Source organism: Pseudorca crassidens, chromosome 16 (assembly GCF_039906515.1).
Source record: "Pseudorca crassidens isolate mPseCra1 chromosome 16, mPseCra1.hap1, whole genome shotgun sequence".
Taxonomy (NCBI): Eukaryota; Metazoa; Chordata; class Mammalia; order Artiodactyla; family Delphinidae; genus Pseudorca; species Pseudorca crassidens.
Window position 1 is genome coordinate 25,360,329 of NC_090311.1, and position 17,116 is coordinate 25,377,444.

The following is a 17,116-nucleotide window of genomic DNA, read 5'->3' on the forward strand; positions in this document are numbered from 1 at the left end:
GAGATAAGAGCAGGACCTACATTCCATTCACCTCCTAGGAGCAGACAGGGAGGCAGGTACAGGTCAAGGAGCGGGCAGAGAGGACAGAGCTGGAGATGAAAAAAGGGGCTCTGAGGGTCAACGTCACAGGGAACAAACATCTGCCACCCTTGCAGTCTGCCTGGCACCCTGCTGGAGGCTGCAGGGACGGGCAGGTGTGGGTGCAGGTCCCGTCCTAGCTGGGAGATCCACCTCCACACCTGGGCGAGAGGAGCAACAGGCTGGGGCGGCCTTTCCAAGGGCCAAACGGGAGGAGAGGTTCCCACAGAGCTGAGGTCACCAGGGGCATCTCGGTGAAAGAGCTGCATCGGAGTTGCCTCTTGAAGAGCAGGTGGGAGGAAGAGGCACGGGTTCTCCAGCGGGGAGGATGCATCAGCAGAGGCACGGAGGTGGGAGGACATGTCTGGGTATGGTTAGGAGGGCCTTGAACGCCAGGCTAAGGAAGCTGAGGGGGCCCTGGTCACACTTGAGCACGAGAGTGATGTAGTGGGAGCTGCGCTTTAGGGAGACCTGGGCCAGTCGGTGGCCAGAGCTGAAGGGCAGCAGAATAAAGTGGAGGAAAGGGGTGCAGGCACCCAGTGAGCACCCCCTGTGCCCTCTCCCGACACCCCCTGTCTGACACTACATTCAAGCAACCCCAAACTGCCTACCCACACCTGGCTGCTTCTCACCTCCATGCCCTTGCCCAGACGGTACTCTCTGTCTGGAAGCCCTTCCGTTCCACGACCCTGGCAAACACTGAAACATGGTTTAAACTCTGCTCAAGAGACTTCTCTTCCAGAAAGGCTTCGGGCAGGGTAAGCCGCCCCTGGTGGTTCCTCCCAGCATGAAAGCCAACGTGAAATCTCCCTGGGCTCAGCTGAGTCAAGTCATGGGTTTTTTGTTTTTTGGGGGTTTTTTGGCGGTACGCGGGCCTCTCACTGTGTGGCCTCTCCCGTTGCGGAGCACAGGCTCCGGACGCGCAGGCTCAGCGGCCATGGCTCACGGGCCCACTTCCTGGACCGGGACACGAACCCGTGTCCCCTGCATTGGCAGGCAGACTCTCAACCACTCAACCACTGCGCCACCAGGGAAGCCCCGAGTCATGTTTTTAACCAAGGCAAGAAAATGTAATTGGCTCCATCAGTGCCGTGGCCTTACCACACCCAGAATTTGCCTGTCCCCTCCACGGGAAGCCCCAGCAGCTGTCAGGCATCAGTATCCCAGTCCTGAAGAGGGGAGGGATGGAGGAACAGGGTGGGGACCATCCGCCTAGAGGTGCTTTGGGCTGGCTGGTCACAGAGCAGTGACTCATCCCCCCAGAGAGGAGGGGAGTAGCAGCGGGGGGGGCAGTCGGGCTGGCCAGGGGGCCTTGGTGGAGAGAGCCTGCTCTGCCCTACACTCCTTGGCTAGACCCCGCCTCCTCCTTGTCCCCTCAGGCCCTTGGAAGACAAGGAAGAACCTCCCACAGCCCCGGGCTCGCCCCCAGCGGGGCTGGCATTGACCAGGAAGGCAGCTGAAACCTCCCCGCCTGCCACCCGCAGCTGCCCTCTACCCAGGCCCGGCCATGGATAAATTCCGCGCGCTCCTCCAGCACTTCCAGTCCAGCTCCGAGTCGGTGATGAGCGGCATCCGCCTGCTGCTGGCCGCGGTCACAGTCAAGCTGTGCTCCTCCTTCGACTTCAACTGCCCCTGCCTGGCGCGCTGCAATGCCCTCTATGGCCTGGGCCAGCTGCTCACGCCCCCAGCCGCCCTTTTCCTCTGCAGCCTCCTGGCCAACCGGCAGTCCGTGGTGATGGTGGAGGAGAGGCGCCAGCCTGCGGGGCACCGAAGGAAGGACCCAGGCATAGGCAGGTGCGGTCCCTCGCCACCCAGGTCCCCGTGGGCATTGTCAGGGGCTCTCCCAGCCACACAGGCGCCGCCAGCTGCCAAAATCCCAGTGACTCCCGTGGGTATTTTCAGAACTCCCCCACCCACCCCCATAGGCACCCTCATTTCCCCTAGGAAATGATACCAAGGCATCATCAGTTCACAAAGACCGATCTGCCAGTTTCCACTCTGGAAACAGATATTTCTGATCCTGTCATCTGTCACCTTTCCATGCCCAGTGCTGGAGACGCATGAATGACACAGGATTCCCAAGAATTATCCAGGTCACATCTGTCATGCTGGCCATGGATTATAACTCCCCACATGCATGAAGGACCGTCCCATGACGTGCATAGCCGTGTTGCCGTACGAGAGGCATCATTGACTTGAAGGCTGCATCCCCTCTCCTGCAAGCTCCCTGAGGGCAAGGACCTCACCTGCTGTATCACAGTGTCCTCAGAGCCTCGCACCTGGTCGTGCCCTGATCAGCTGATTGAGTTCAGCGACTCATAATGCTCCCTGGCCCACAGGGAGCCAAGCTCTGTGCCCAGCGCCGTGTGTGCACCGCCTATGAATCCTCACCTCGGCCCTGGGTTGGCTCCTGTCTTGGACCCATTTTTAAGGATGGGGGACCTGAGGCACAGAGAGGGTGATTCACTAGGCTGAACTCCCACAGCGAAGAAGAGGCTCAGATTCAAACACAGCCCAAGTGCTGCCCTGTTTTAGACAAAATAAGTGCTCTAGATCCATGGGCAGTGGCAGGAGGGGCTTGGTGGGTGTTAGCTCACTCACGATCTCCTCCTCTCCCCTGTTCTTTGATGTGGACAACTGAGGTGTTCTCAAGGGTATGTAATGTAACTTCATAACAAGTCCTGGGTTCCACCTTCTAACCACATTGCCCCCATAGAAAATGCTGGATCCCCCCCTGCCTGCAACATATAATTCGTTGGCCATGCACACACACACCCAGCCAGCACACACCATCTTATGTTTTGTATACAACCCAAGTTAAAAACATCTGCATTCTGTGCACAAGCGACCTCTGTTTCATGTTCCCCAGGGGTTCCATGCTCCCTGTGATTCAGCCACGCAGGGAGGGTCACATTCACTAAGTGTGCCCTTTACCTTTTCCTCTGGGGTCTAGTGGGTACAGCTCCACTGGGCTCCTGTCCTGTGACCAACACCAAATCCAGGCCACTAGATGGGCAGAGCGGGTCAAAAGCGGCACCTGGGGACAGTCAGAGGGCGGCTCCCGGACACTGCAGAGAGGTGTTTAAGGTGCTGTCTCTGGGAGGGTTATTCCACGGGACCCTCTTAGTTTAGGGTCCCCCCAAAAGCAGCCTCTGGGAAGAATGTGATAATATGTAGGCAACTCGGGCTCAGTCCTTCTGGGGACCCTCTAAGAAAGTGGGTAGAACACACCCCAGAATCGTCCCACCGAGGGTCCTGGAAGCTGGGGTTCTTATCCACCAGGCCCTGCCCTCTTGGACTGAAGGTTGATTTGGGGACATGAACCCTCCAGCGCTTCCAGCCTGCACCTCTGGGAGCAGAAACTCCTCCAAAGTTCCAGGCAGAGCCATGCAGGTGGTTGAGGTCAGAAGCTCTCAGGCCCTCCATATGAATAGGAACTACCCACCAAAGCTCTAGATGCTTCCGGCCGGGACAGGGCACCAACAGAGTCAGCTACAAAGCTAGAGCAGGAAGAATACCAGCTCCCCCGTGTTCCAGTCCTGAGAGTCCCGGGACCCTCAGCCCTGCTTCTTCCCTATCCTCTGCTGCTCGGACCTGTAGCCCTTCCTTTGGTGCAATCACACCTGGGATATCCCCCCTCCTGGGACGTCCGTCCTTGCATCTCCTCTGTAGCCTTCCTGCTGCAACTGAATTCCGGCTGCCCTTTGTGCCCCCTTCCTTCCTCTGCTCCCAGGTATATGTTCTCTGTGCTGCAGAGAGCACTGGCTGCCCCTTGTCTGGATCCTGCTGGCTCTCCTCGATGGGAAGTGCTTCGTGTGTGCCTTCAGCAGCTCCGTGGACCCCGACAAGTTTCTAGACTTTGCCAACATGACCCCCAGCCAGGTGCAGCTCTTTCTGGCCAAGGTGCCCTGCGAGGAAGATGAGCTGGTCAGGGACAGCCCCGCTCCGAAGGCAGTGTCTCGCTACCTGCGGTGCCTGTCACAGGTAATTCAGGTGGTCCTCTCCCAACTCTGGGAAATGTCCTGCATTGGTTCCGAGGGGCCTGGAGGTACAAATGGTTTCCTGAGGCCCCTCCCAATGCTGCAGGCACAACCATGGAGCATGTGGTCCCTGGGGGGATGAGGAGTGTGACTCACACACAGGACAGTGTTGGGCCTTAGGAAGTGGGGACTCCGCCATCAATGCGGACTCACCCCAGGGTGGATGCCAGGTGCTCATACCCTCCAGGAGTCCACTAGGCTCATCCCCAAGTTGGATGGCAGGAAAACACGGGAGAGAGACTGCTCTACCCTGCCACCACCCCATACACACATTCTGCTCACGCCTCAGAAATATACTAATTACCATTTATTAAGCACATATGTGTCAGGTACTGTGTTAAGCATTTCATATGCATTACTTCATTTAATTCTCAAAACAGTCCTATGAGGTGGATGCAATCATGATCATCCCATTTTGCAGATGAGGAAACTGAGTCTCTGAGACTTTAGTTCACAAGGCCGAAGTCACAGTTTGTAAGAGGCCAGGCAGGGATCTGAAGTGCCATTCCTCCAAACCCTCTCATCCACCTACAAGGCAGGCTCCCCAGATGTCCGGCTCCCCACAGGGCACAGAATCCATTATCCTGGGGACAAACCCCAGCCCCACCCCCAGCCCAGGCTCCAGATTCCACCTCCACCACTCCGAGAGCCCAGATTGGGCTGTGTCCCCCCAAAAAGTGTTTACATGAACCCACCCCATGCAGAACATCACAGGAGCTACAACCCAGCCCTTTGGGGTGCCAGGACAGGCTTGTGGCACATGCAGGCCCGTGGAGTGGCAGAGAGAGGACCAGTGCTCAGGATACACCTGGTTCTGTTTCAGACTGTGACCTTGGCCATGTCCCTCCCCCTCTGGGCCTCAGTTTCTCCTGCAAGGTAAATGGAGGTCTGGTCTCCTCCCCTTGATGTCTCCTACGGATGTAAACACGGTGGGCTCTCACTAGTTCCCTGGAAAGAGTGTAGAATCCTCAGTCAGACCAGGGTTTCAGTCCTGACTCAGCTGTAAATGACCAGTCACACTAAATGCCCCCCCAGGTAAAATACTCGCACAGGTATTTTAAATTTGGAGTCGGGGGGAGGGAGGACCTCGTAAGAGGCCAAATGAGAGAGCTTTGGCAACCACATCTGCAAATGACAAGGATTCAAATATGTCTTTGTGGTTTAGAGGAGCGATATCTCTGCTCCAGGTCCACACGGTTGCTCGGCTCTTAAGCAATGTCTCAATACCTTTGGCTGGGCAGAGGGGAGGGCGAGGGGCTGGCCAGGTGGGGTCTCTAGCCTCAGAGAATTGCTTCCAGCTTCTCCTCACACTTGGCCTGGAACAGTATTCCCTGTTCACATCCTGTAAACTATTGCCATCCTTCAGGTCTCAGCCTCAACCGCACTGTCATCTGAGCCCTCAAGTTCAGGTTGGGTATCCCCCCTCTAATTTCCCACAACCCCCGACACATCCCTCAACATGGTGCTTAGCCTTTCATCACCTATTTCATTGTATCTTCCACTAAAGTGTGAGCTCTGTGAGAGCAAAGACTGAGTCCTCAGTGTCTTCCCCCAAATATAGGATGGATGGATGGATGCATAGATGGGATGGATACACATATATAAGCACGGATGAAGAACCGAATAAAAAGATGAAAGGTGATGGGTGGATGGACGGATGAATGGATGGGAGTGCAAAGGAGGCAAAACTTGACCTCCACCCACCTTAGGTTTTCAGCTGAGACTAATAAAAAGACAGATTAACAGGAGGAAAACAGTTTATTATTGTGTGCAGTGATCATCATGCAGGAGAAACCTAAAACAAAGAATAACTCAAAAAAAAAAAAGAAGAAGAAAGAGTAACTCAAAGCGGTGGCTTAGAAGTGTGCTTATATAGCATCTTCAGCCATGAGCAATACCATTGTAGAGAAATGTCAGCACGAGGGAAAGCAGTTTTACGCTTCCAAGGGTGGAAACTGTGGGAAGGTAAATAAATACATGGGAGGAAACTAATGGAGTGAGGTTTGTTTGCGGATTCCTCTGCTGCTGTCTCTGGGCGGATGAGAGTTTGTCTCCAGCAAAAGGGGAATTTATATCCTGCCTTCAGGCAGAAGGGGAGGTTGCTCCTTCTTAATTGTCTTCAGCTCAAAATAATTTTTATGTCAAAGAGGCATATTTTGGGGTGACATATTCTTGTTCCCTTCAGGAGGAAAGTTGGAGGGATGAATGGCAGGTGGATGGATGGTGGGATAGATAAAAGGAAGGAAGGATGAGAGTATGGGAACATGAATGGATGGGAGGCTAGATGGCTGGATAGGAAGGAGGATGATGGACAGATGGAAGCGTGGTTGAGAGGATGGCTGGATAGAAAGACGATAGATATACAGTCAGATAAGAGGATGGATGCCTAGATGGGTGGAGAGATCGTTGGATAGAAAATGGATGCAAGGATGAAAGAATAAATGGGAGGAAGGACAGATGGAGGTGGTTGGTAGGATGGATGACTTAGTGGGAAGATGGATAGATTTGAAAAAGGATGCAAGGGATAAACAAAGGGAGAGACTTTGGAACATCCTTGCCACATCGTACAATATCTGTGTCCCGCCACACTCAACCTCGCGCTCCCCACCCTCCAGGCCATCAGCTGGGGTATCACCCTGCTGCTGATCATCGTGGCCTTCCTGGCCTGCTGTTTGAGGCCCTGCTTCGACCAGACAGTCCTCATGCAGCGCAGATACTGGAGCAACTACGTGGACCTGGAGCAGAAGCTCTTCGACGAGACATGCTGTGAGCACGCGCGGGACTTCGCACACCGCTGCGTGCTGCACTTCCTCGCCGGCATGCGGAGCGAGACGCGGGCGCGGGGGCTGCGCCGGACCTCCGCGGGCAGGGGTCTGGAGACCCCTGAGGTGCCCGAGCCCTGAGAGGGCCTGGACGGTGGAAGCGGGAAAGCCCACCTGTGCGCAGTCTTCAGTCGGGAGAAGGTGGACCACCTCCTGAGCACCTGGTACTCCAGCAAACCACCACTTGACCTCACGGCACCTCCTGGACTCTGGGGGGGTGGCCCCAGGCACCAGGCCGCCCCAGCACACCGACGTGTAAGGACCCTGGCCGTGTCCCCACGTAAAATGCCCACTCTGACAAGGGTCTGAGGGCTTTCCAGGCTATGGGGAGCCCAAGGCAGGGCAACCTAAGCCCTCTTGGCCTCCTTCCCCAAAATAGCCCAATCTCTGGCCGAGTTTCTGGGTGTGGCCCCCTGTGTGCTCTAAAGCTCTGCTGCACGAACTCCAGTGAGCTCGCTGCTCACTGGGCTCTTGTTAAATGCAGATCCTGATTCAGTCCATCCAGGACTGGGGCTAAGCCTGCAGTTCTAACAAGCTCCCAGGTGATACTGATGCTTCTGGTCAGTGAACCCAATGTGGAGTAGCAAGAGTCTAAATAGATCTGCCATGGGTTCTGGGTCCTAGATGTCCAGATTCTACATTTAAAATAATAATCACGACAATAGCACATGCTTGTGTGGTGCTTAGTATGTGCCAGTCATTATTCTATTCCATATAGAATTCATTTAATCTTCATGATAATCTAATGAAGTAGGATGATTATTAGTCCCATTTTTTCGAGGAGAAAACTGAGGCATAAAAGGTTAAGCTGCCTGAGGTAACCCATGTAAGAGCTGGAACTTTATCCCGGGACGTCGGCTCTAGAGTCTGCTCTGAGCTACTACGTTAGTCTCCCCGCTAGACTGTTGGTGTGTGTGTTTATTTTCAGTGCTCTGGTTGGGTTTCCTGCAGCCTCCAGCAAGGTTCTCTGAGCGAGCTCAGCAAGCCCCGCTTGCTGAGTTCCTCTTAAAAGTACTAATTAGTGCCTCTTGCTGACTACCGCAGATGAATAGTTTTATATGTTCCTGGCAAGGGTATTTTTCTGTTTTTGAATGTCAAGGGGGCTGATCCTTCCAGCTCCCATCTTCCCAAGTCCCAGCAATTCTACTCCTAGCCCACTAAGGTTGAGCAGCCCTTTAAGATGCAGTTGCATTGTCAGCCCAGCCTTCTGCTCACCGCCAGCTAGCAGATGCTTCCTCCCTCACCCTTCTACTCACCACCCTCCCCACCACCTGCAGCCTGACCCCTGAGCTTAGCCTCTCTTTCTAAGGCTGCCTCGTTCACCAGGCATTCGAGGGGTGTCTACCCACTGCCCTCAGCAAGAAGCTGGCATCCTGGTAAGCATTTCCCCAGGGATACAGTGTATGGACCAGATCTGCAAATCAGGGTGCAAATTAGGTATCTAGGCAGCCCTAGACATCTCCACACTGAACAGGAACCCCAGGTGGCTCTGCAGATTCCAGTGTTTAAGAATCTCTGGGCCGGGCTTCCCTGGTGGCGCAGTGGTTGAGAGTCCGCCTGCCGATGCAAGGGACACGGGTTCGTGCCCCGGTCCAGAAGGATCTCACATGCCGCGGAGAAGCTGGGCCCGTGGGCCATGGCCGCTGAGCCTGCGCGTCCGGAGCCTGTGCTCCACAACGGGAGAGGCCACAACAGTGAGAGGCCCGCGTACCGCAAAAAAAAAAAAAAAAAGAACCTCTGGGCCAAGTGTGGGTGTGGGGTCTGACTCAGGGATGAAGACCCTTGAAACACCAGGGTTAAATCTTGCTGGAAGAACTGCCACTCAAGCTCTAGCAGCCCAAACCGGAAGCGTTGGGGGAGATCTAGCCTGTGAGCTCCTCTGGGTCTCTGCCCCTCCCTGATGACTCACTCACCACCCCCCCCCCCACACACACGCATCCTGTTATTGTGCTTGGTGGGCACAGACTTGGGTTCACCCCACGCTTTTCTGGTCCTCAGGGCATGGGGGCAGCACAGGGGCCCCTGGATGCCCTCCTGGAGCCCAGCCCCCTCCATATCGGGCAATCTCTGTTCTCCTGGGTGCTTGCCAAGGGACCTTGTAGGATGGACAATCCCTGCAGCTCAGCATTTCCCCTCCCATCCTGCTGTGGTCAGGCCATGCAAATTCTGAAATAGTACTGGGGTGGGGAAAGATTTAGGCAAAGTGTTAGCAGGGATTGGGGGAAGTGGAGGAAGGGAGGAGGGAGACCTTGGACATGGTCCAGTCAGCGGGGGTGAACTCCAGCCCAGGGAAAGGAGGCTCAGGGCCCCTACCTTGGGCTGCAAGGAAGCAGCATCTGGACCAGTGAAAAGCCACTGACTGCAATCTATACTCTTGCCTTCTTATACTGAGCACTTATAGGTGCCTACTGCATAGAAAGCACTATGCCAGGGAGTAGGGAAGAGAGGATACACAGATGATATGCCCCACCATCAAGGAGCTCACTGTCTACTAGAGAGGCAGAGATGGGTATAGACATCATCATAGGGACTTCCTTGGTGGCACTGTGGTCAAGAATCTGCCTGCCAATGCAGGGGACATGGGTTCGAGCCCGGTCCAGGAAGATCCCACATGCCGCGGAACATCTAAGCCCGTGTGCCACTACTGAGCCTGTGCTCTAGAGCCCACGAGCCACAACTACTGAGCCCTCATGCCACAACTACTGAAGCCCAGGCGCCTAGAGCCCGTGCTCTGCAACAAGAGAAGCCACCTTAATGAGAGGCCTACGCACCACAACAAAGAGTAGCCCCCGCTCGCCGCAACTAAAAAGAAAGCCGGCACGCAGCAACAAAGACCCAATGCAGCCAAAAAGTAATTAATTAATTAAAAAATAACTAATCAAAATTCTAGTGATAATGACAATAATGGGTTTAGAATCCAATCAAGCTGTTTTATTCCACGTATTTTGCAGAGAGTGTATATGTGGTTAGAGCAGACACCTGAAGCCAATTTGGGCACCACCAAAAGGGCACATGGGCTACAAACAGGGAGCCGTGTTCACTATAGATGGAAGACAGAGATTCCAGACAGCTTTTGGAGCCACACTCCTCCTGGACTCCTGGCCTCATTTGCTGGGTCTCTCTCATCCTGCTCTCCACCTGTGGCTGTGCCCCTTGGGAGTCCCCAACAGGGTCCTCCAGGGGCCACCAGCCTGGGTGCTCCAGTTACCCAAGGCCCAGGTTGAGGGCTAAGGGGAGCAATATACTTCCCCACCTGTACCCTGCTTGTGACACGCTAGCATTTCTACCCAGACTCGTAGAGCAGGAGAACCTCACTCAGCTGGAGGAGAAGGCAAAAAACCAAAAACAAAACACACTTCCCTGCCTCCTCCTCCACCCATCCTCCTACCCCCAACTCCCACCTGGTCTGGGTTCAAATCCCACTCTTTCACCTACAAGTTGTGTAACTTTTAGCTGGTGCTGGGGAGGAAGAAAACTTTCCTCTACCCTACTAGGTTCTTCTGGCTTGTTTAAGAATTAAATTGAAACAAGGCAGATGAACAGGAGGAAATCTAATTTCGTACGTATGGGAGTCTCACATACATGAGAGTGTCAGAGACAGAAAGGTAAAATGAGGTACTTACGCCATCCTGAGCTAAGGAGTGGGCTAGGGGCCTGGGGCTTCCAAGTGCAGGAGGCTCGTTCACGGGACGATAAGTGTTACCAAAGCAGGTCTGTTTACCCAACACACAGCAAACCAAACCCTGAGATGCCAAGATTTGCGGCAGAGGAAGAGCTTGTTCACAGGAAGGCAATTGAGGAGACGGGAAAACAAGCCTCAGATCCGCCTCCCCCAAGGCGAGGGGGTTGGGATAGCTATGGAACAAGCAGGTGGGCTTGGCACGGGGAAAGGTGATTGGAGGCAGGAAAAACGTGAGGGAACTGGTGTTCTGCACAGGTGTATCTGGGTTACATGTTTCTGCATATTCAAATATACAGGCACTTAGCGTGATCTGAGGGTAAAGTTTTCCAGTCCTCTGACGTCAAAAGGCCATTCAACACACACCTCTGCAGGCCCAGTTTTAGGGTTGGTGGTCCCAACCAGCCTTAGCTGGCTTGCACTGGACAAGAACTTGCTCCAAGACAGTCGGGTTACGTGAAGCTGGGAAGGTATGCAATTAAAGAGGACAAAAGGGAAAGACAGAAAAAATAACTAAAGCAAGCTTAGTCAGTGAAGGCAGCTTACAAGCAGAGGGGTTTTTACAAGCTGTTCCCCTGTCTGTTGCTCTGAAAGACAAGCTCAAGAATTCCTCTTAGCTAGCCATCAGCTTTCATTAACTCTATGAGGTACGGTTTCACAAGAAGATGAGCAGATGTTTGGTAATTAGGTGTTTGTCCTGCCATATAGATGGTGCCACTTAGATAAAATTTACCTCTGGGAATAACTCTTTCTCTGGGAAAAATCCCCAATTTAAATTCCTGTAGTTAGTTAAGGGAGGAGCAGTAGTTTCTCTCGAGCCCACAGGGTCTCTACTGCCTTTAGCTCAAAATAACCCACATGCCAAAGTAGCACATCTTGTGGGGGGGTCTGTTCTGAGCTCTACACGTGTCACTTAACCTCCCTGAGCCTCAGTCTCAACCTCTGTGAAATGGGGACAATAAAACCTACCCCATGGCGTTGTACGAGGATCCCATGAGGTGATGCATGTGGAGTGCCGGCATAGGGCCTGACCCACGGGAAGCCCCGGTCAGTGCCAGTTCTTGTCAGTAACACAGAGACACACAGACACAAAGACCACTCACGTGGTTACGTAAGAGGATGAGGCCAGTACTGAACCCAAGTTCCGCTGCTCACCGCTCAAAAGGCCAATACTAGGGGGACAAGTGTTGGTGGGAAAGGAATGTCTGCTTGACTCAGCAGTCTTCATCTGGCAGGGGTCGGCTTCCTGTAAAAAGAACTTAGGAATGTGTGTCAGGCCTTTATCTGTGTCTTCAGGGAACTGGGAGTTCTGTGCCTCTGCTCTGTGGCTGGTCTGTCATCTAAACTGTTACCAGTTTCCCAGCACAACAGCTAGTCTTTGTTTTTACATCTTCATGTTTCCTAACCATTAACTCTTAAGCCAGCCTTCTGAGCCTCAGGGGAGGCCTGGGAGACGAAAGCTTTGCTACAAACAAGAGGCAGGTGGAGGACATGGGTTGGGGCTGGTGGGGGGAAGGTCTGTCCCAGGAAGGCCCCACAGGACCCTGCTTGGTCACAGTTACACTCACACACCGCAGAGCCACAAACACTGAAGCCCAAAGCCGCAGAAAGTTCACACCCAAACACACACAGAGGCACACAGACCTGAGGGTCCCAGGGAGCTGCCCTGTCCAGGCTCTCGCTCAGCTTCAGCAGCCCCAACCTCACCCTCTCGCCCCGGACAGAAGCCATCTGGCTGGAGCTGGATCTGACCCACTCTTCTGAGAGAGCTGGCGACATCAAAGGGAGCCCTTTAAACCCCTTTCCACTGTGCTATGCTGGTGGAGGGGTCGCTGCCTTGCTTCCTGCAGACACTCTGGAGTCCCCAGCCCCAGGCAGGAAACCCTACCGCCCACTCCTTTATTTTTTGACCTGGCGGAGTAGAGGTAGGAGGTAGAGCCAGCAAAGGATTTTTCATCTGTAAGACACAGACACACCCACCGAGACACAAGCAGACAGGACATAAAAGCATTATGCTTATAGCTGTCTGCCTGGCAGGGAGGGGACCCAGCACCCTCTCAGATCCAAGTCCACTGACTCCAAATTCAGGGCTTTTTACTTTATTCATTTAGCACTATCTCCACCACCATCCCCATCCCCACTGTGACCACTATCACCATCATAACTGCCATTACCACCACCATCACCACCATTAACACCATCCCCACCACCATTATCACCCCATTATAGCCACCACCACCACTGCCATTGCTACATCATCATACCATCCTTGTCTGAGCAGACGGAGGAGCCCTCTTGGATCCTGACACAGCATGGAGGAAAGACCCAATGAGAAGGGCAGAAGGAGGGCGACATGCTTCCTAGGAGCCCAGGGGACAAGGTCCAGAAGCTCAGGCCTCTGCAGCATCCCTAGTTTCTCCCAAACCTCAACCCTGCTGGAGACAGTGTCTTCCCGGACAAGTCTGAGCCTCCTTCCCTGCCCTCCTCCCAACCCACAGAGAACTGGTCCCCATCAGGCATGGTCCTCGGTGGTTTCCCAGGGCCGGAGCCAGCCGTGGAGAGAGAGAAACCCAGCAGGGGCGGGGCAGGGAGGGGCAGCACCCTGGCTGCACCCATGGGATTGGCCAACCTCTGCCCTCTCGGCCAGCACCTGACTTAGAAGGTTCCTCAAAGAGACAGTGGCCTCAGCCTCCGCCCTGAGCTCTGCCCATCTCAGCCATGAAGTACCCACCCAGTGGGCAGAGTGGGCCTCAGGGGCCATCCTGAGGCAGCGGTGAGGTGGGAGGAGGCCAGCAGACCCTGTGCAGGGCACCATGGACAAGTTCCAGATGATCTTCCAGTTCCTGCAGTCCAACCAAGAGTCCTTCATGAACGGCATCTGCAGCATCATGGCCCTGGCCAGTGCTCAGATGTACTCCGCCTTCGACTTCAGCTGCCCCTGCCTGCCGGGCTACAACGTGGCCTACAGCGCCGGCATTCTGCTGGCGCCACCTCTGGTGCTCTTTCTGCTCGGTCTGGCCATGAACAGCAACGTGTCCATGCTGGCTGAAGAGTGGAAGCGGCCACTGGGCCGCCGGACCGAGGACCCCGCCGTGCTGCGCTGCATGTTCTGCTCCATGGCTCAGCACGCCCTCATCGCACCCGTCGTCTGGGTGGCCGTCACACTGGTGGATGGCAAGTGCTTCCTCTGTGCCCTCTGCACTGCTGTGCCCGTGACCATGCTGGGCAACGGCAGTCTGGTCCCCGACCTGCCCCGGCCCGAGCTCGCCCGCCTGCTGGCCCGGGTGCCCTGCCCCGAGGTCTGTGACGGCGACTGGCTGCTGGCCCGCGAGGTGGCCGTGCGCTACCTGCACTGCATCTCGCAGGTAAGGGGCCAGATGGCCTTGGGCTGGGTCTCCCCTCACAGATCAGGTCCCTCGGAAAGGACCCCATCCCCCATCTCGAAATGGGGCTTCCTCAGGACGTGGTCATATTTCCCCAAATAGATGTAGGCCCCCAGCCAGGGCTGGGTCTCCCTCCTCAGACGGAGCTCCATGGTGCAGGGGCATATTTCCCCAAAGGAGGCCAGGGCCTCCGAAGGCAGAACCATGTGTCTTCCCTCAGGTCAGTGCCACCTGGGGAAGGAGCACTGTGCCCTGTGCTGAGGTCCCCAGAGGGGACCCAACTGCTCAGCCAGCCCCTCATCCTCCACCCTGAGCTCCAGTTTGGAAATCTGGGGGAATCTGCATCCATTTCCTCTTCCAGGCCGGGGCAGTGTTGAGGCCAGTGTGTGGCTGGGCCATTTGGGTACATTTCCCTGGCAAATGTCCCCAGCTGGTGCTCACTGCTCAGGGAGTGGGAGCTGAGGGGCCGGTGCCCCTGGAAGGGAGGCCTGAGTGAAGGGGATGCACTGTTGGGATGTGCCCCAAAGGAAGGGATGGAGGACCCACTGATGGGGAAATCTAGAGCTCAGGTCCCTCAGCCTCGCTCCCACGTCCTCTGCCCCTCAGACCTCCTCTGCAGTTACTGTGTGTGGGGAGGAAGACCCAGGCAGGGACCCAGGCTGTCAGGGAGGGGACAGGGGGCTGGGCCTGCCCTGCAATCCTGGAGAAACATGCACACTCTGCTCCAGCAAATCCAGACACCCCCGCTCCCCCTCCAGCCTGGACTCTCCCCTGTGGGGCTTGCGTCGCCACCAGGCACCCATGTGAACCTCACGCTCTGAGCGTACAATCTGAACTCTGCTTCCCTCCCAGCCTGCACCTCCTCTCCTGTGGGTACTTGTCCGTCATCCCAGGCCTCGGGGCCTGGGGCAGCTGTCCCTCCACCTGACCTTTAAACCATCAACTCATAAACTAAAAGGGCCCCCAGATGGCAGGCTGCCTGGCCAATAGACATGTTTCATTTGGCCTTCAGGGGTTGAATTCGAAATTCAATTTTAGAATTAGCTGGCATCATCTAAAACCCAGAAATTTTCCCATGAAAATGAGATTGTCCAGCGTTACTTGAAACTTCAGGAGATTCAGCCGAGCAGGGTCCACACTTCCTCATCCAGCACGTGCTCTGCACCTCCCCACCTGATGAGTACTCTGCCATAACCACTGACCCCACTACAGCATGGGTTGCCCTGCTTCCCCATCCTGATCCGGCCGAATGCTTCTCTGTGCAACTGGGGTTGACCCTGAAGCTCAGACTGGGAGAGCAGCCTTCCCCACAGTGAGTAACTGGAAGAACAGAACTAGCACCCAAGCATCCGGTGCTCTCCAGCATGGAGTTTGAGCAATTGTCCAGTTTGTCTCTGTGACCCCTGAGAGCCCACACAGAGGAGGCGCTGACTGAGCGCTGCTGACTGAAAGGCAGACACTAGCAGGAGCCAGAGGAGAGATACAGGACTCAGAGGAGGAAGCGTCACTACGGGAGGTCAAGGAAGGCTTCCTGAAGGAAGAGGCATGCTTACTGAGGGCTGGTTGGCCTCATAATAGTGGCTAACAGTTACTGAACACTAACTAGGCACCAGGCACTGTGCTAAGTTTATTATCACATTTCGTCCTCCGAACAACCCAATGGGATAGGTACTATCAACAGCCCCGTTTTGTAGGTGGGAGACACTTTGCTCCTAGTCAACCGTTAAGGACAGGCATACTTTTATTGCAATTCACTTTATTAGGCTTTGTAGACATTGCATTTTTCACAAGTTGAAGTTTCGTGGCAACCCTGCATCGAGCAAGTCTACTGGCGCCATTTTTCCAACAGCTTTTGCTCACTTCGTGTCTCTGTGTCGCGTTTTGCTTATTCTCATGTTTCAAATTTTTCATTATTACATCTGTTATGGTGATCTGTGATCAATGCTCTTTGATGTTACTACTACAACTCACTGAAGGCTCAAATGATGGCTAGCATTTTGTAGCAATGAAGTTTTTTTAATTAAGGTACGTATATTGTTTTTTATACATAATGCTATTCTACACTTAATAGACTACAGTATAGTGTAAACATAACTTTTATATGCATTGGGCAACCAAAAACTTCGTGTGACTCACTTTATTGCAATACTTGCTTTATTGTGATGGCCTGGAGCAGAACCCACCATATCTCTGGGATACGCCTGTAGTGGAGACAGGCAAACCCATGCAGCCTATTTCCAGGGTCTGCCCAGCTAACTCCTGTGTACTGAGTGCCAGACCTACATACAGGGCATTTTACTCACGTGGTCTCATTTCCATGAGATGGGTGGGTCTATGCCCATTTTACAGAGCAGAAAGTGGAGGCCAAGAGGTGCTGTCATTTGCTGTTTGTTGTCAGTGCTCTTTTCCCTAAAGGCCCTGACATGGAGTGTGCTTTGGGGGGTTGCACAGGTTTGGGAGGCTAGAGGGCAGTGCCCAGCTGACTCTCTCTTCTCTCCCCTGCAGTCACTGGGCTGGTCCTTCGTGCTGCTGACCACACTGCTGGCGTTCGTCGTGCGCTCTGTGCGGCCCTGCTTCACTCAGGCCGCCGTCCTCAAAAGCAAGTACTGGTCCCGCTACATCGACAGTGAGCACAAGCTCTTCGATGAGACAGGCACGGAGCACGCCAAGGCCTTTGCCAAGGTCTGTATCCAGCAGTTCTTCGAGGCCATGATCCATGACCTGGAGCTGGGTCACGGCCACGGGGCGCTGGCTGCAGTCCCTGCTGGCTCGGCTGCTCCCACTGCCACAGACGGTGCCAACGCGGAGAGGGAGAAGCTGCGTGGCATCACCGATCAAGGCACCACGAACAGGCTGCTCAGGCGCTGGCACGAGTGCAAGCCGCCCCTGCGGCTGAGCCAGAAGGAGCCACTGGTGGGCAATGGCTGGGCTGGGGGCGGGTCCCGGCCTTCACGCAAGGAGGTGGCCACCTACTTCAGCAAAGTGTGAGCCGCAGCCAGGTGAAGAGGCAGGAATGGGGGTCTGAGGCCACAGCACCTCAGACCCCCAAACCAGATGGAGAAATGAAGGCTGCAAGTGCTGGCAGGAGGCCCCAGAGCACTCACCTCGTGCCCA

At 54.8% G+C, this 17,116-nt stretch overlaps 2 protein-coding genes across 2 annotated transcripts; both read left to right on the forward strand.

Annotated features, from left to right (window-relative positions):
* Positions 1–1,469: 1,469 nt before the first annotated feature.
* CALHM3 (calcium homeostasis modulator 3) lies at positions 1,470–7,347 on the forward strand. Its single transcript, XM_067708869.1, is given in 4 exon segments — positions 1,470–1,872; positions 3,812–3,844; positions 3,846–4,062; positions 6,734–7,347. Coding segments are annotated over 4 exon segments (1,053 nt in total). The 5' UTR covers positions 1,470–1,585; the 3' UTR covers positions 7,250–7,347.
* A 6,085-nt stretch (positions 7,348–13,432) lies between these two features.
* On the forward strand, positions 13,433–16,990 carry CALHM1 (calcium homeostasis modulator 1). The gene is made up of 2 exons (XM_067708870.1): positions 13,433–13,984; positions 16,508–16,990. The coding sequence occupies exons 1-2, from the start codon at positions 13,433–13,435 to the stop codon at positions 16,988–16,990; spliced, it is 1,035 nt and encodes a 344-aa protein (XP_067564971.1).
* The last annotated feature ends 126 nt before the right edge of the window (positions 16,991–17,116 follow it).

What these genes read in the sequence shown, in the direction of transcription:
- CALHM1 (XM_067708870.1), top strand. Translation starts at nt 13,433, where the DNA reads ATGGACAAGTTCCAGATGATCTTCCAGTTCCTGCAGTCCAACCAAGAG. An exon ending in ACCTGCACTGCATCTCGCAG is followed by an intron (nt 13,985 to 16,507) that starts GTAAGGGGCCAG and finishes TCTCCCCTGCAG; the next exon opens with TCACTGGGCTGGTCCTTCGT.